This window comes from Pristiophorus japonicus, chromosome 1 (genome assembly GCF_044704955.1).
Source record: "Pristiophorus japonicus isolate sPriJap1 chromosome 1, sPriJap1.hap1, whole genome shotgun sequence".
NCBI lineage: Eukaryota > Metazoa > Chordata > Chondrichthyes > Pristiophoridae > Pristiophorus > Pristiophorus japonicus.
In genome coordinates, this window is record NC_091977.1 from 415,206,273 (window position 1) to 415,226,146 (window position 19,874).

Sequence of the window (19,874 nt, forward strand, 5' to 3'; positions counted from 1 at the left end):
TGCTCTAAAAAATCACTGGGGAAAATTGAGCCCTATGCTTCTCTAAAGTGTAGAATCCCAACTCTTTTAGCCTATCTTGATAACTAAGATGCTTTAAACTGGGAATTAATCTAGTGGCCCTCCTCTGCACCCTTTCCAAAGCCTCAATAGAGCCCACCATGTGAGGAGACCAAAACTGGACACAGTATTACAAGTGCGGATTGACCAAAGTCTTGTGCAAGGTCAAAATAGTAAATAGGGTGTTGGGGTGTATCCATAGGACAATTGTACTCAATTGTCCTATGGATACACCCCCACACCCTATTTACTCTAGCATTGCTCATGCACTAGAATGCCCAAATCTCTTTCTGTCTTTATCTGGCACAGGCACGATGGGCCAGATTCTATGATTCTATGAAATCTGATTGTGTGGAATCATTTTTGAAAGGCAGAGAGAAATATCCCAGGAAAGAAATATTGGAATTGTGTCACCTTCTTTAATGCATTTGCCCTGTCCATATGCATAACACTGCAATTATCCAAGTAATACATTATTTTCCAGTCATGAGCCCAATTTCCCAACACATTAAGATCCACCTGAAGCCGACTAGCATCATCTACAATCCTAATACTCGCACAGATCTTAGCATCATCGGCAAATTTGCAGATCATTCCCAACACCTACATCCAGATTTATTTTTAAAAACAGTAAAGACTAATAGTCCCAATACCAATCCCTGTGGAACCCCACTGGTGACCAGTCTCAAAACAGATCCAAATCCATCTATAACTACTTTTTGCCTATGTCCTGCCAGCCAGTTCTCAAACCATCCTGAGGAAGCACAGGTATTTAGAAATGCTGATAGATATTTATGGTATTGACATGATCACTTAAAACAGATTGAGACAGTTGATGATGATAATTCTCAGCATACTCATTCTGAAACAACACACACAGTTCCAAGATTTCTTTCCTGTGAAATTTCTCTGTGCCTTTCAAAAATGATTCCACGCAATTCATAGATTTCATAGAATCAGAGAATGTGGCCCTTCGTGCCTGTGCCAACTCTTTGAAATAGCTATCCAATTAGTTTCACCCCCCTGTTCTTTCCCCATGGCCCTACAAATTTCTCCTTTTCAAGTACATACCCAATTCTCTTTTTGAAGTTGTTATTGAATCTGCTTCCACTACCCTTTCAGGAAATGCATTCCAGATGGTAACAACTTGCTTCATTAAAATCATTCTTCTCATTTCCACCCTGGAATTTTTCTCAGTTACCTAAGTCCGTGTCCTCTAGTTACCAACCCTTCTGCCAGCGGAAACAGTTTCTCTCTATCTACTCTATCAAACCCTTCATAATTTTGAACACCTCTATCAAATCCCCCCTTAACCTTCTCTGCTTTAAGGAGAGAATTTAATTAGCTCTTTACTTTAGAGACAGCACATGTACTAATTGTGTATTACTGGACAGCAATTCTATGACTTGACATTAATTTAGTGTGAACCCATACTCCTGAACTGCGGAGAGTAAATATTTGTGATATATATTAATCCACACACTCAGCATTAACATTTTATTCTTGTTAAGTGTTTATTAAGCAAAAATTAATGTGGAATTTGCAAATTTACTCAGTATTTTCTGCATTCCCATATTATGCTAATTTCCCTTATTTAAAGCTAGCATGAAAGCACTGGGAGAGCTGATAGAGTTCCACTGATTATGAGGTTTTTTATGAGCTCTGCAAGATAGGTATTGTACGGTCGACCACTGCTATGTATGTTGGGAGTGGGAAATGCAGCAAGCACCAGGAGAGTAAGACCCAGGAGCTTTGAGGCTACAGGAGATGGACTTACAGTACTCACTACTTTCTGATGCAGCGTGAGTCGTCCTGATATGACATGTACTTGAGGAACAGAGTGTAAGGAGGGTGCAACTTAATAGGGATATGATCTCAAATTGTGTCAGCTCCTGGGTTCAACCCAGCCGTCAGGAAACTGTCTCAATGGAAGTGAAAGTGACAACTGCACTCATCCTATATTTTGCTGAATGGTTCCAAGCCCCAACAGGAGACATCACTCAGATAAGCCAGTATTCAGTTCAATGCTGCATCACTGAGGTAATAAATCCTGCCAGGCATCAAGTTCAGCATGGCATGTACCACCAGCTGGATGTACAAACTCAGTCTTACCAGTTCTGAGACATTCCCCACTACAGAGTGACACTAATTGCTCTCACATTGGCATGCATGAAGATGCGACAGTGCTTCCCCTTTCATCAAAAGAAAAGGTTACTGCTCCCTCAAAACTCAAATGGTATATGACCACTAGTAGAAAATTCTGCAAGTTAATGTTCATTTTCCAGGGAGTGCTCATAATGCACACACTTTTGGGGAAATCAAGGGATCCCCAACTCTTTAAAGGGAAAGACAGAAAGCAAAATTGGCATCGGAGACATAAAGATTACCCGCTCTACAGTACCTTTGCTGAACCCCTCCTTGGATCAGTTATGAAAAGGCCACCCATGATATACATTAGCAACTTAGAAATATAACAAAGCAAACATTTTGCCTTCTAACACAATTTCTAATCTTTAAACTATACAAGTAGTGCCTTGAAGTTTAAAGCACTATAATTGTAGTTTGTTACATGCTGCACAATGTTGCCCAAAAGACGTATGCATACTTGCAGCAAAAGAATAGATTCAGAAAGACGAGCCGCAGGAAAATGGTGGGGGAACTTGATCCCCATGCCGAACACCAATCAGTGTCCAAGTAGAACAGATCTGACAAGGCACTGATTAATGTTTTTATTTAATTGAGACCTGCATACTGTCCTTCTTACAAACAGAAGAAAAGAATTCAGGAGTTTGGATGTATCTTTTAACTGCAATTACCCAGTTTTGTTTTTAACCCTGTGTTTCTTGGCTGTCACTCCAGTGCAGTGCTGAGGGAGTGCTGCACTGTTGGAGGTGCCGTGTTTCAGATGAGACGTTAAAGCGAGGCTCCATCTGCCCTCTCAAGTGGATGTCAAAGATCCAATGGCACGATTTCAAAGAAGAGCAGGGGAGTTACCCCGGTGTCCTAGCCAACATTTATCTCTCAATCAACCTAACATAAACAGATTATCTGGTCATTATCACATTGCTATTTGTGGGAGTTTGCTGTGCGCAAGTTAGCAGCCGCGTTTCCCACATTATAACAGCGACTAACACTCCAAAAGTACTTCAATGACTGCAAAGCACTTTGAGATGTTCGGTGGTCAGGAAAGGGGCTATATTAGTGCATATCTTTCTTTTTCTTTTTTTATTCTCCGGTGGCTATGTGTAAAATATTTTGTTTTCACATTGAAAAGAGCTGACTGCAAGCTTATATTGCTTTTATTTGAATATTTGCTTTTATTAAAGTAACAGCGCATGTGTCAATACATTATAAATTGATTTAACATGATCCTTTTGTGAATGCGTGCATCATTTCCTTTCTCGTGTACTACTTTTAAATGATATCCTATTGGACGGAGTAGATATGAACAACTCCTGAGAAAACTTCAGAGCATTTGCACACATCCGCTGGGCACCTACTTTTGTGTATTACAAACTCAGATGATCTTGCCTATGTACCAGGAATAATATGCCGTATGCGAGCTGTGTTGGTTTGAATGCTTTGAAGTACTTTTCCTCTTGCTTGCCCAGAGTCAGATGCTGGCAAAGGAGTGGCTTGAGAAGCACTCACCCATTCCTGTGATTTTGTATGCATACTACTACTAGGGGTCAATTCTTGAACACAGCCATTAGTCCTTGTGCTAAAGTCACACCAGAACCAAACTTAACTACATTTTGGACGATTGCCCTCAATACTATGACATAATCATCATCAAGAATATTTTTGAGAGATGATCCAACTATGCTCACAGTCTGCCTGCCTGAGGTCATCTGTGTAGATTTCACTGATGCTACTCATTTGTAGTCCACAGAGTAGGTGACCCTTGCTGCATAATACTGCCCAACTGGGTAAAAGAATCTAGGACTCTATCCAGATCACCTTGCGTTGTCCCATACAATGAAGCAAGTGAATCCAGAACTCTATCCAGACCAGCATGCATTGTCCCACACAATGAGGCAAGTGAATTCATATTAAGTTCATGCTTGTGAAACACCTGCCATTTCTTCAGTAGCTTAATGAATCATGAAGCGACCTAGAAGGACTATATATCTCACCTCAACAACAATCAGTCCTTCTCCATCTTTCACATCTGCCTGCTCTTCACCCATTATCAGTAACTCATTTTTGTTCCCCTCTGGGATGGTGCTTGCTTCAAGTGATGTGAATGACACAGAGAGTAGATTGTGTGCGATGGTCCCATTGAATCAGCTTCCTCCTCCTGGCTTGTGGGAAAAAACGATGGCAAAGAAGTTGTACATGGGCATTGCTGTGTGGAATTTTGTTGCTGTGACTCTATTTATTTTGTTTCACGCTGGAACACAAACAAAGTTTTGAGCCTGATAAAAGTGAAAATCATTGCTCCAGTAAACATGTGCAACTATCATTGCACAAAACAGAATTATCATCTCTTCGAACCTTTGCATCCCTCAGACTCTGTACAGCTTCGCAGCCTACGACATCCATAGTAGCTTTCTTGTAACAGGAAAGGGTTTTCATCTTTTGCATGCCATACCAGTCCTGGCACGGTAGCGCTTGTTGAAGCCATCTTCTTCTGCAAAGAAAAGTATGCATTGCTTGAGATGCAACTTTGCAGGGAGAAGCAAACATTCACAACTAAAATAAATTGTGAAATACCATGCTAGCAGAAAATGGGAAAAAAAGTTAGTGTTTTTGTTCAATCAGTTCTATCTGTGTATATGGACAGTTAGTGAACAATTTTCTCAGTGACTAATAAGCAGGTGAAATGGTTCAGGCAAAAATAGCTGACATCTGCAAACCCTTTAGAAAGAAATTACTACTGATGTAGGATAATTGCCACCCAGCCATATATAGAAATGTGAAGTAATTGATGATCCTACCCATACACAGCAAAGTGACATAATTTGACAGCAATCTTCACTGCTTACCTTAGCACTTTTTTTCAATTTGGACACCTTCTTTCACACATCACTCCAGATGTGGCTAGTTGTACACACAATGTTGACCTTTTACATGATTGTTTCCCATGCCTGGACCTCGGTTTAGTGGTGGGTCATCCTTCTGATGTGCAGAGGGCTTTTCCATTCTCTCCTGCTGTTAACAATGATCTGAAGGACCTTATAAGTAAAGTGAGCTGTTCTACGCCTTACCCCCTCCAACTTGATCACTCCACAGCTGGATTGACGAACTGAGCATGATTTATAACATGGACAATCTTGTTAAGGGGGTTAATGGGTGGTGCAGTATCATTATTACAGTTTTTTTAATGATTGGTTGCTCAGTTGCAATCTTTCTACGATTGTGAAATGAGTGCACCTGTGCGATTCTGTGAGTGCACAACAAAAATCATGGCATGGTTACAGCACAGAAGGAGGTCATTTGGCCCATTGAGCCCATGCTAGCTCTCTGCAAGAGCACTTCAGTTAGTCCCCACTACCTCCACCCTTTACCCGTAGCCCTGCAATTTTGTTCCTTCAGGTATTTATCCAATTCCCTTTTAAAAGCCATGATTGAATCAGCCTCCGCCACCCTCTCAGGCAGTGCATTCCAGATCCTAACCACTCGCTGTGTAAAAAAGTTTTTCCTTATGTCACCTTTGATCCTTTTGCCAATCACCCTAAATCTGTGCCCTCTGGTTCTCAACTCTTCCGCCACTGGGAACAATTTCTCTCTATCTACTCTGTCTAGGCACCTCATCATTTTGACCACCTCTATCAACTCTCCTCTCAACCATCTCTGCTCCAAGGAGAACAACCCCAGGTTCTCCAGTCTATCCACGTAACTGAAGTCCCTTATCCCTGGAATCATTCTTGTAAATATTTTCTGCACCCTCTCTGAGGCCTTCACATCCTTCCTGAAGTGCTGTGCCCAGAATTGGACACAATACTCCAGTTGAGAGGTTGGACCAGTTTATAAAATGGGAGAAAAGAAATTAACGAATGAAATCCGTAGATGATCCAACACTGGGCACTACGAAAACTGCTCCTGGTTCTAGAAGCAGTGTGGTAGTTCTGCCAGCTTGGCTCCATTTGGCCAAGCAGCTTGACCTACATAGTTGCTGTGCCTAATGACACAGTGCCTGTGTGCAAAGGTCAGCTGGGGCTGGAGTCTGAATCAATCGTTCAACACAGGTGAAACACTGCACCTAGTATTCTCAGTTTGTCAGCTCTGATATTTAGCTGTCAAAGCTTTCTTTTGTGTTATGTAAATATTTAAAGTGATAATGTAATTTACCCAAAGAAGCATTATTATATTATGAAAACCTCATTGCATACATCATATTCACAGTATCAGCTTCCCAAATAAGCTCCTCCCCATCAATTTGACAAAGGTTATTTTTTGAACCAAACTCCACGTTTTTATTTTTCTTGCCTCTCTTTGTCATTGTATGTGATCCATCTATCCAACCAACTGAGAACTGATACAATATGTTAACAGATTAGCATATTTCGTACTTCGTCTTCATCATCTTGCTGTGAAAATGTGAGTTCCAAATCTCATTTACACATTTACACAAAGCGTTGCATTTTATTCAGTTCTAATTCTAAATTTGGAGTTCATTTTGGTGATCAACAAAGGCTCATTTAATTAATTGTGTACTGGAGCAGGTTAATTTACAAAACTTTATAACAAAAAAAATAATTTTTTCTTGACATATCTATTAACCTATATACAATATTATATAATCTCAATCTTTTTATTATAAGATATACAATTCATTATTTACAAACCAGATCCGTCTTTCGAATACCTCAACAAAAAGTCAACACGGTGAACATTTATACACATATATAATTCATGATACATTTGACTACCATATACCTAAGAGCACAGGAGAATTTATTCTTCTTGCTGTACAAAGCCACACTTTGTCCTTAGTCACTGGTAATTTTGGACTGCTGTCTCTACTTCTAAATATATATAGTCTCACGGATTTCTAATAAACCATATACTTAAAAAAAATGCAGTAAATTATTTTATAGCCACTAGAACTAATTCAGAAAGCATTTCAGCACCATCCTACAATGATCTAATGAATGTATTTCCATTGCAAAGTTCAGTTTACTCTATAGTATAAAACATTAATCGGCTTGAAAATTAGTTCAAATTTTTCTATCTGACATTTCACTATAGACCCCCTACAGCTTTTTCATGCAATGTAATTACAGCTTGTGCCATAAATTCACAGTTTTACATCAACTTATTATTTGGCACTATGTAATTTATCCAACTCTTTTTTTTCTCTCCCTTCCTTCATTGCAATATGTCTATTAATTTCATTCAGCAGAAAACTAAAGATGTATAATGGAAATAAAATGAGTAGCTGCACTGCCTAGCTTATGAGGAAATCTGTCAACATTCAAACAAAAGGTGATAGCTATTTTATGTTGGGTTTATTTGTCCACAAAGTGACCCAAACATCACATTCTAGTATAGAATACTACACAACCACCTTCTTGAAAATGTCACTTCAGCTTTTTAGACAGAAGCAGATAATTTTTCACTGGTAAAAATATTTATATTATAAAAAAAGGGAGTAGTTAATACAAAAAATAGGACAAATGCATCATTGATTACCTAGAAATGACCAGTTGCATTGGACTCCCTCCTCCCACAAACAGACCATGAAGAGAAGATGGAACAGGGTATATAACAGTGACTAAGCAAAAGGTCACGGTAGCAACCTCAATCCAAACCACATACAAGAATGAGTTTAGCAAGGAAAAAAGTACCTCTAGTGGCAAAACTGAAGTTATACATCAACACAATTTAAAACACTTCCAACACATACTATGAAAAAGTATTCATATTTAAGCTTTAAAAAAATTATTCATGTACAAAATAGCTGATTTTAAACTCCCCTTTAAAAGCAAACCATCAACCACTAAAGGCTGCAGGTTTGCTCTTGTCTTCTGGAAAATTACTCTCAGAATTGGGCTAAATTTTCCACATGGGGTGATTTTTTTTGGCACAGTTGAAGAGGTATGTACGACTTTTTTAGCGGCCCAAATGCGGCAAAAAAAGATCCAAGATTCGCCAGAATTAACTTTGAATTTGGAGCGGCTCAGATTGGCCTTAAGCTTTGTGGGTGGAGCTTAAGGCCTGCGTCAAAAACTGATGTTGCTAGGGTAACGAAGGACTCTCAGAAGGGCTGAGGTTAGAAACTGAAAAAGGGACGAGGCTGGGCTGGAAACTGAAGCCGCTGCCTTCCCGGCCCGAAAGAGCCCCGCACCAGTCTGCTGCCTTTTGGCCCGGGGTGGCAGCGGGCCAGTGTGGAGTCCTTTAGGCCCTGGGTGGCAGTGGGCCAGCCCGCACCTATCCCGGGCCGCAATGACACACCCCCCCACCTACCTGCCCTGTCTTCAGCCTCCTGGTCTGCTCCCCTGCCCCTAGCCTGGCCAAAGGGCTTGCCGGGGCCTTCTCCCGCCTCTAACTCAGGCCAAGTGGTCTCCTCCATTCCGGTCAAAGGTTTCCCCCCATCCCCTCTCCCTCTCCCTCCCCCTACCTCTCTCTCCCTCCCCCCACCTCTCTCTCCCCCTCTCTCTTACCTTTCTTGCTGCTGCTGTCCGGGCATCTGCTGCGCCGATTTCCTTACCTGCGCCGATTTCCTTACCTGCGCCGATTTCTTTAACTGTCCGCAAGGGTTTTTTCGCGTGACCACCTATGCTGACCTAAGTAGAACTGGAGTCATCATCATCATAGGCAGTCCCTTGAAATGAGGATGACTTGCTTCCACACCAAAAAAAGAATGTGTTCACAGGTGTTTCGAATGAAGAACCCGAACTACATCCTCAAGGGTAGAAGATGCCGGTGCATGGATTTTTTTACACACCAGCCGCCACACGGGCTTGACAGAGTTAGGTCTTGGTCCAGTGGCAAGGATTACCGAAGACAACTGGAGACCTGCTCTGCTGCACAGACCTAGTGCGCGCACATATCGCAGTGTGGGCTGGCCCGTGCTGTCTCTGGACCCCTGGCCCCGGAGTCACGCCTCCCCTGGGCCCCGATCACATCCCTCCACAGTCTCCCACAGCTCCTTTGTCCCGATCTGGCCGCTCCTGCTGCATCTGCCCATGCTCCAATCACTGACCTGGACCTTGCTGACATCACTCTTTGCTGTCGTTGCCCTCCTGCACCAGCTCGTGCTGCTCCCTGAAGTGGTACGCCACCACGCTTTCCGGGGGCAGTCGCTCGTTGCTCCTTTTATGGCCCCGACCTGCCGCTGATGGTTTCTCGCAGGTCGGAGCTGCCACACTTTCCAGGGGCTGCCGCTCGCCACTCCTTTTATGGCCCTGACCTGTTGCTGATGGTTTCTCGCAGATCGGGGCTGCCACGCTTTCCAGAACTGAAGTAACTATTAGCTGGCCAAAGTTGCCTAAATGGCCAGAATTGGCATAGATGGTTGGTAATGCCCCCTTTTAAGAAAAGAACGTACCTAAAAAAAACGTAACTAAGTCAGTTTCACTGGTGCAAATTGATTGAGGAAACTGGGGATTTTTAAGTTAGACCAGAAAAAACAGCCTACTCCAAAAAAATCTGGAGCAAATACTGGGGAAAATTGAGCCCATTAACACTGTTTCTCTCTCCACAGATGCTGCCTGACCTGCTGAATGTTTGCAGCATTTTCTCTTTTTAGTTCAGATTTCCAGCATCGTAGTATTTTGCTTTTGTTAAAATCTTCATCTAGTTCCGTTGCCTCGTGTTACGTCTTTAAGGTGAGAAGTTATTTTACATTTTTTAATTGGTCAGTTGTGGCATTGATAAAGATGTGTTACAAAATCACAGAAGGACTGGATTAAGTGTAACAAGCACTTAAACAATATAGTATAATTATAATTTTTATTGGGCATTTTATGGAAGATCCTGAACTTCATATGGTTGAATACTGATAAGTTTAAAATGTATTGGCTCCCAAACAGTTCAAACAGTAATTTGATTTAAGTAAAAGCAATTTCATCTAAATAGAAAGCATACACAAAAATGGTTAGACTTTTAAAAAATGTGTTCTTTCATCTACAACTTTAACAACAACAACTTGTAGTTATATAGCACCTTTAATGTAGTAAAACATCCCAAGGCGCTTCACAGGAGTATTACAAAACAAATACATTTGATACCGAGCCACATAATCATAGAATCATAGAAATTTACAGCATGGAAGGAGGCCATTTCGGCCCATCGTGTCCACGCTGGCCAACAAGAAGCTATCCAGCCTAATCCCTCTTTCCAGCTCTAGGTCCGTAACCCTGCAGGTGCACATTCAAGTACTTTTTTAATGTGGTGAGGGTTTCTGCCTCTACCACCCTTTCAGGCAGTGGGTTCCTCTGCATGAAAAAATTTCCACTCAAATCCCCTCTAAATATTACTTTAATTTATGCCCCCCTGGTTGTTGACCCCCTCTGCTAAGGGAAACAGGCCCTTTCTATCCACTATATCTAGGCCCCTCAATGAGGTCTCCCCTCAGCCTCCTCTGTTCCAAGGAAAACAAACCCAGCCTTTCCAATCTGTTCTCATAGTTAAGATTCTCCACTCCCAGCAACATCCTCGTAAATCTCCTCTGTACCCTCTCCAGTGCAATCACGTCCTTCCTGTAATGCAATGACCAGAACTGCATGCAGTACTCCAGCTGTGGCCTAACCAGTGTTTTATACAGTTCAAGCATAACCTACCTGCTCTTATAATCTATGTTTCGGCATCTGTGGACATGCACTCCCAGATCCCTTTGTTCCTCAAACTTCTCAATGTCCTACCATTTAATGTGTATTCCCTTTCCTTGTTAGCCCTCCCCAAATGCATTACCTCATACTTCTCTGGATTAAATTCCATTTGCCACTGTTCTGCCCACCTGACCAGTTGATTGATATCTTCCTGCAGTCCGCAGCTTTCCTCTTTATTATCAACCACACAGTCTATTTTTGTATCATCTGCAAACTTCTTAAACATACCCCTTATATTCAAGTCTAAAAAGACATTACGGCAGATGACCAAAAGCTTGGTCAAAGATCTTGGACAAAGAACTTTCAGTAGATTGACTACATTCACTGGGGAGTAAAACCTGGACAGTTGAGCAATGTTTTTGTTTGCATTGGGAATGTTATTCAAGAGAATTTCATTGTTATAGAGTGTTATGCTTGTATCATGTACATAGTTATCTGGGGTAGGCTGCAATCTACATTGCTGTACAGTAGCAATTGAGAATTTTTTCTAATGCTTTACAAATATAGGAATCTGGTGAATACTAAGTTAAAGTGTAGTTTATGTTGTACATGTATTTAATAGTTAGGGACCATTAAGGGATAATTCATGCAAGTGAATTATGAAATATTTTAAATCTGTATAGTCCCCATGCTTGCAGACTTTGGGGACAAATTGCCCTGCGCCTCGATTGGGGGCGGTAACCTGCTTGGGGCGGAATTCTTGCAGCCAGCACAGAAGTCCCGCCCCGGCTGCTGAATTGAGTTTAACCACCCCGCAAAGGAAGTGGAGCGCAATATTGCATGCTCCACTTCATTTAAGGGCGGGACCAGCGTTGACACCCACTCGCTGTAGCCTCATGGGGCCATTTCCCCCACGGGGTGGAAAGGAGTCAGCACACGCCGCTGAGGGGTCACTGTGCACGGCGATGAGCGACCTGGGGTGCTAACCGCGGTGCTACCTTGACAGCACCTTCACAAACTCCCGTGCAATTTCCCGGGAGCTGGTAGCACTCTCCCCACCCCCTGACCCTTGGGCAAAAAGTGTCTTGCCCCCTCCTCCCTCAGAGATGCCAACGAACCTCTCAGAATGGGGCTATATCACCCCTTTAGTATTTAATCGAAGCATCAAGACACGTATTCCTGATGAAAGTCAAGTGAAAGGTATCATTATTGTCTTACAGTTTAGAAATGTCGACATACCTTTGTATAATGCATGGAAAAATTGGATTTGAAATTAAAGTGTGTTGGTGATTATGGCCTAGAGTAATGAACACATTTTACCTTAGGGTTTTATAATGGTGTACTGCCTAACATATTACTAGGCAGGTGATAAATTATGTTGCATTTCTCGACTGATCAACAGTGCCACAGAAGCGTGGATCATGTCATAACTGGTAGACACCAATTACATCACACAGTACAATTATAACTTAATGGTCTGTGATGTGAAAAATCAGTTTCACACACAACGTGAGTAATGGCTATTGAATAACTAGAATATAGAACTGAGCAGCTGTGCCTTATTAATGTTCTTTCACTTGTGAAATTAGCTCATGCCACAAAGCAGTTCTGAACTGTGCTCTTTCAAACTTATGAAAGGACAAAGGTAATGTATTGGGCTGCCAGTAATATATCTCCCATTTCACTTCAGAATTTTCTATTAGGATTAATCCATCTCACCTACTCTTCATTCACAGCTGTCTTTGTCATTCAACCCCAAATTACACTTTATTTATATTTTCAGCTTCTGGTATGTAAATTTAGAATATATTTTTACATTGGTGTGTAACATATACAGCTATTCAGGTTTTTGGTACCTACAATACAGACATTTTGCAGAAAAACAACCAAAGATCAGGTGTAGAGCTGAAATATTGTAACTTATCACAGTGCTGACTCCGAGCAAATTAAGTAAAATCGTTTTCAACATTAATGAAACTTTTAGATTGATTTATACATTTTAGTCTCCAGTTACATAGCATTCTGTTACTTGACTGAACCTTCTCACAAAGCTACTATTTGGAGTAGGAGCAAATACAAAATACATGATGTCAAATACATCTTTCACTTCTTCCATAAAGCTTCAAAATCCACTCTGAGAAATCACTATTTTGTGGACAATTTACGTTAGTGCAATTGCTTTACTTAATGCCTAAAATTCAACAAAAATGTACTTTATCTTTAAAGCAATGTAGTAAACTTCACCATGATGCGATTTAATACAGTTGAAAATTAGAGTCACCTGTCAACATTAATGATCTTAGAAACGAATGATCTGCTCTAAATGTATGAACAAAGACCAGCCCTCCTGTTCACAATACCGTCAACCTCTGTCCTCCCCAGCTGTTTGAACCAGCTGATCCACAGACTATCCACTGGGCACACATTTTAAACAATAATATTCTCTCAGTGACATTTAATCATACTTGTAACTAAGAGACAGCGATCATCCCTGCTCTCAAATAAATGTCGAATAACAAGTAGAATGTTTCCAAATACTAGCTGCAAACACAAGCAGCGCGCTGATTTGTTTTCGCACATGTACCAGACTCACGAAGTGCAACGCATAATCTAACACAGAGCATAATCACAAAATTACTGGTTGACTGTAAACGAATTGAAGTATCCAACAGTAATAAGCAATGCAGCAGTGTTGCTGATTAATTATAGGGGAGTTGCTATCACAATAATCTATTCGTAGCCCAAAGAGACACTACAATTAATGTAGACACCATACATAGGTCCGTTTAAAACTCAATCTCATCAGTACAGTATTCCTAAAAAGCTTCAATTATAACATAATGTAATGCTTGCATTAAGTTGGCAGCGTGTATGTATTTTATAAAGTGAGCTCAACGTGCTAAAGTGTCTTGCATAATATTTTTAAGTACAGTTCTTATTAAAACGATTAGCATATCTACTGGACGACATGATGTGCACAGAAATAACATTTTACTTAAGGAAGTCGCGGTGTATTTACAATGTACATTTCATTGAGGCTACTAACTACCATACCCAATATTTATGACGGCTATTACTGCAATGATACCGATATTTACTATTAACCTCCCAAAACTGTGCCAGCTGAACAATGTTCGGATGCTAGACCTGCATTGGCAACAGCCGTGCTTTAAAATGCACTATCTGCAAATTTCAAAGAATGGTCCCGAGCGTTACATGTGAACACTTCCGGTCTCACGAAAGGTATGACAACATTCTTTGGATGCTGCAGAATTGTATCCTTACAAAGCATTACAGGAGCCAGCAGAGCTACACCTATCACAAATCTCATTTGCAGCATTATTCCAAATGGTTATTTTTATACACTGGTTTTATACTAAAATGTTGTTTATCCAGCACGACCAACAAACCATCAGCATCTGAGTATTTCTACATTTGCAAAGATTCAGATCTGAACAGAGCAAGTGTCGGGGGCATTTGCAGTGCAGTGTCTGAATGGCAATTACTGAGGGGCCAGCTTACTTTCGCAGAATTCGGTTTGTTTTATTGAAGGTGCTGCATGCTTTTCTTTCCCGACAGCTATTGCTACAGCCATTTGGCACATTGAGTGCGAGTTACCTCCAGAGCTGTCCGAGCTGAAGGATGTGGATGAGCGACTGCAGGAGCCAGACGCAGAAGGAACACGAGGATGCCTTGTTGCCTTTGCTGGTGTTATTGGTCCTGGTGGCTGAGGGCTGCCGCTGTGGAGATCGGGCATCGGTCTCGCCGCCTACCCCGGCACCGCTCAACACTTTGCCATCCGCGGGGCTGGTGCTGTTGGCACCGGCTCCGTTGTTCGCGCCGAAGTCGTGGATGAACCACCTGAAACTGAAGACCTGCACGGCCAGGGAGCCCAGCACCACGAAGAAGAGAGTCAAGCCGAACCACCAGTACCGGGAGTGCAGGTAATAGTCCACCGCCAGCCACACGTCCGTGCCAACGTCGGAGAAATAGACGGTGACGGCGGCCACGACCCACAGCCCGTCCCACAGTGTGTACCTCTGGTCGTGGGCGAGGCGGAGGCAACGAGTCTGGCACAGCCCGGTGCAGCAGCGGGAGGACAGCGCCACTGAGCCGGGCTCGGCGCTGCCCCGCTCCCGTCCCTGCTCCTGCTGGTCCTCCTCCTCCTGCTGCTGCTGCCCGTGCTCTGGGTGCTGCCCCGAGTGCTCGGAATTCTGCAAAGGAGTAAAAGCCACGTCGCTCTTCTTCTTCATCTTTAACAGTCCATCCGACTTGGCAGCCATCAGACTGACTGGTCCCTGTCCTCCTCCCCCTCTTCCACTGCCTCTATCTCTATCCCCCTCTCCCTCCTTCCTTCCTTCTCTCTCTCACCTCACCCTCTCTCTGTGCTGTCAGTGAATAGGGCGACCTCCACTTCCGGTATGTAAGACTGCTTATACACCACCAAGCTTCCGCTATCTCTCACTGATGGAGAGACCTGCCCATCTCACAGCAGAAAGGCAACTCCAACTGCTCACGCTGAACGGGCGTTCGCACAAACTTCACTTCTGAAGAAAGGTTCCCCAAGCTGAGAGGTTACCTTATTCTGTCCTCGCCACAGATGCTGACTGACTGACTTGCTGAGTGTTTGCAGCATTTTCTGTTTTTGTTTCAGAATTATTCCAAATTACGCAGGAATATACAATGAAGGTAACTCTTAGAACATTCTTACTTTAGAGCCCTCACTGTAGATCTGATTATTGTACAATAATTTACAAATGTATTCGTTGCACTTTTGCTCTTACAGTGAATCCCCCCCCCCCCGCAATAAGGCTGTTTAGTTGAAGACACCTGCTTTTTTATTTCAAGCAAAAAAGCATTGGCAGAGGAAACAAAATAATCACTAGTAGCACACACAAAATAATCATTGGTATGACAAGCAAAATAACATTGTAGAGTAACTATATGTTCAAATTAGTAATTTTGCCAATATAATAAAACTGAAAATTAGTGACGTATTGATATCTGCCAATAGATGTCGCTAGCAGAAATATTTGTTTTGAAGTGTGCTAAAGATGTCTAAAGGCTGCAAATTATTACCGCTGCAAGTTTGGCTCTATTTTGATTCCTTGAACCTGATATTAGATTCCTAGAAATTGGACACAAACATTTAAACGGGCTAAAAATATGAACAAAACGCAAGATATTGCAGATGTTGAAAATCTGAATGCAAAAAAATAATGCTGAAACAATCAGCAGGTAAGGTAGCATCTATGGAGAGAACGTATTTCAGATGTGGATCCTTTGTTAGAACTGGAAGATATTACAGATAACAGCATTTGAAAATTAACAGGACAAGGGGTAAGGGAAAACACACAGATGTGTACACACAAACACAGGAAAATAAATAGAATGATCTGTAAAGTGTTTAAGTGCAGAACGGGAGATAGTTAAATGGTAGGAGCAATATGAGCATGATACGATTAATGTGTGTGAATACCTGAAAGAGGTGGACGATTGGCAAGTAGAAAGGGAAGCATGAAACACTGGCAAAGCGGTGTGCAAGCTGCAGTAGCTTAGTAGAAGAAGATAACCACGGTTCAGAACACACGGCGATACCCAGACCCCAGCACCAACCCACTTCCCCCCGAAATGATGGCGCACACATTTCACATTGGCAGCACTTCATGGCAGAGAGAAAAAGGGAGCTATGGTTAAGATCTGAAATCGTTAAAGTCTGTTATGGCCAAAGGACTGCAAAGCCTCTAGATCAAAGATAAGAAGGCTAAATTGGACAGGACCCAAAAATGGGTGGAAGGATCACGATTCGGGATTAACTCACGCCCATTGCTTCCGATGCAGGTAGCATGCCAACTTCGTGATGCCTGCTAATTAACATGATTGCCGCATGCAGCAAGTGTGAACCGCGCTGTTGAATGGCTGCACTATTCACCAGGGGAGCCAAAATTGTGAGAGACTAGTGCCACTTAAAGTTAGCTTGCACGACTTAAAGCCAGCCTGCACCTCTTAAAGGGTGCTGTTAAATTGTGTCTGGAACAGGTGGTAGGAGTCATTGTGGAACTCATTCTGAAATGGAAAAAGACTGAATAACGGCACATTATGGCAGAAAGTGGGCTCCAACATTTCCTGACTCTGCACTGGAGGCATTTGTGGAGGAGGTGGAGAGAAGAAGAGATATGCTCTAGCTACATGAGGCCAAGAGGCCTTCCAGACAAATTCTCAGAAGGCAGTGGAATCAGACAGCCATGGTGGTCAATGCTGGAAGTCAAGCCTCGATAGCCTGGATGCACTGCCGCAAAAAGTTCAATGACTTCGGACGAGTGGTCAAGGTCAGTAAATGTATCTTCAAATGGCATATTCCACCATCTGCACCACTGGCCTCAGCCCTGCCCAATGCACCACACCCAATCATTTTGCTAACAACAATCTCGATTAATCAGGGCTCATATCTAACATTCATAACTTTACCTCACCCTCACACATTTAGCACTGCTGCAAGTCTCACAACCTGCACACACTGCCAACTATTCAATCCTGCCAGCCACATCACCAAACCACATTGCATGACACTCACTGGTACAATTCCCTCTCTTGCAGGATAAGATGGTGCACAACTGGAGCAGTAAGACCTAACGGGCACAACTGCACGTCCTTATCCCCATGGAGGAGACGGTGCTCACCATGACTGGAACGGCCATTGCTGGGGCCGTGGCCAGTGGCGAGGCTGAAACCATAAAAGATGATGGTATCTGTTGTGCATGGAGAAAGAGTCAGATTGAACACTGTGAGCTCAAAGTAAAGTGTGACCTTAGTCTTTTATTGCAGGTCTCTAGAGTGCCTCTCCAACCTGTGAAGCCTCTTTAAATATCTGTGCTCCCAAGGGATTATGGGATACATTGGGACTCCAGGGAATGAGCCCTCTGGTGGCTGTACAGAGTAAATACAAGTTTACAGATATAACAACAATCCCCCCGACCCCCACAAAGTCAATAGTGTAACTATTTACAATGTGAGTCGATCTAGGGCCCTTCTTGCCCTGGTTGATCATCTTGGTGTGAAAGCTGGTGTTGTTGAATCATTTGTTGGGCCCTCGCTGGGCTGCTGTGCAGCTGGCCTTGCTGGGCTGCCTGGTGTGTTGGGCCCTGCAGGGCTGCTGTGGATGATGGGTTCTGCTTCATGGTCAACCGTGGTGCCGGTTGCCACTGGTGTGAATGTTGGGGGATCAAAAAAGGTAGGGTCCAAGGCGGGTTGCTCAGGATAGTCCGTGAATCTGAGTTTGATTTGGTCCAAGTGTTTCCGGTGAATGAGTCCATTTGAAAGCTTGACCTGAAACACCCTGACCCCCTCTTTGGCCGCAACAGTGCCGGTAAGCCACTTGGGACTTTGTCCATAATTTAATACAAATACAGGATCATTGATTTCAATCTCGCATGACACCTTTGCGCTATCATGGTATGTTGTTGAAGTCGCCTGCTCTCTACCTGTTCATGTAGATCAGGGTGAACTAACGAGAGCCTTGTCTTAAGTGCTTTTTTCATGAGCTGTTCAGCAGGTGGGATCCCAGTGAGTGAGTCTGGTCTCGTGCGGTAGCTAAGCAGGACTCGGGATAGGCGAGTCTACAGTGAGCCTTCAGTTACCCTCTTCAAGCCTTGTTTGATGGTTTGCACTGCTCTCTCTGCCTGGCCATTGGACGCTGGTTTAAACGGGGCAGATGTGACATGTTAGATCCCGTTACGGGTCATGAATTCATTGAACTCAGCACTGGTAAAACATGGCCCATTGTCGCTTACCAGGACATTGGATAGGTCGTGTGTGGCAAACATGGCCTGCAGGCTTTCAATAGTGGCAGCGAACGTGCTAGTCGACATTATCTCACATTCAATCCACTTGGAGTACGCATCTACAACCACGAGGAACATTTTACCCAAGAACGGGCCTGCATAGTCGACGTGTACCCTAGATGGTTTGGAGGGCCAAGACCATAAACTTAGTGGCGCCTCCCTGGGTACATTGCTTAACTGCGAGCATGTATTATATCTGTGAAAGCAGGACTCTAAGTCCACATCGATACTGGGCCACCACACGTGGGATCTGGCTATCGCTTTCATCATTACGATGCCTGGGTGGGTACTGTGGAGGTCATTGATGAAGGTGTCTCTGCCCTTCTTGGGGACCACCACTTGATTGCCCCACAGAAGGCAGTTTGTCTGTATAGACATTTTATCTTTGTGCCGCTGGAACGGCTTTATCTCTTCCTACATTTGCACTGGGACACTGGACCAGCTCCCGTGAAGCACACAGCTTTTGACTAGAGACAATAAGGGGTCCTGGCTTGTCCAGGTTTTGATCTGTCGGGCAGTGACAGGTGATTGCTCACTCTCAATACTTCCATAACCATGGCTAGATCTGCGGGCTGCGCCATTTCCACCCCCGTGGTGGGCAATGGCAGCCTACTGAGAGCATCGCGCAGTTTTCTGTGCCTGGCCTGTGGCGTTTTGCGTAGTTGTATGCGGACAACCTAAGCACCCATCTCTGGATGAGGGCCAATGCATTGGTATTTATCACTTTACTTTCGGAGAACAGGGATATAAGTGGCTTATGATCAGTTTCCAATTCGAATTTTAACCCAAACAGGTATTGATGCATTTTCTTTACCCCATAGACACACGCTAACGCTTCTTTCTCAAGCATGCTGAAGGCTCTCTCAGCTTTAGCCAGACTCCTGGATGCATAAGTAACCGGTTGCAGTTTCCCGAAATGATTCGCTTGTTACAATACACTCCCGACGCCATATGACAATGCATCACATGCTAGTACCAAACGCTTACAAGGATCATACAACACAAGCAATTTGTTTGAGCATAACAATTTTCTCGCTTTTACAAAGGCATTTTCTTGGCTTTTGCCCCAAACCCATTCATGCCCTTTTCGTAGTAAGACATGCAGTGGTTCTAACAGTGTGCTGAGACCCGGTAAGAAGTTACCAAAGTAGTTCAGGAGTCCCAGGAACGACCACAGCTCAGTCATGTTCTGTGGCCTCGGTGCGTTCTCGATTGCCTCCGTCTTCGCGTTGGTGGGCCTGATGCGGTCCGCCGCAAT

The 19,874-nt window shown here is 43.2% G+C and overlaps 1 protein-coding gene across 1 annotated transcript in view; it reads right to left on the reverse strand.

The window, feature by feature from the left end:
• Nucleotides 1-15,092, reverse strand: part of xkr4 (XK related 4) — a 489,059-nt gene extending 473,967 nt beyond the window's left edge. The window contains exon 1 of the mRNA XM_070875743.1: nt 14,394-15,092. Within this exon, the coding sequence (XP_070731844.1) occupies nt 14,394-15,058 (665 nt within the window). The 5' untranslated portion in view covers nt 15,059-15,092. The remainder of the gene's footprint in view (nt 1-14,393) is intronic.
• Nucleotides 15,093-19,874: the final 4,782 nt, after the last annotated feature.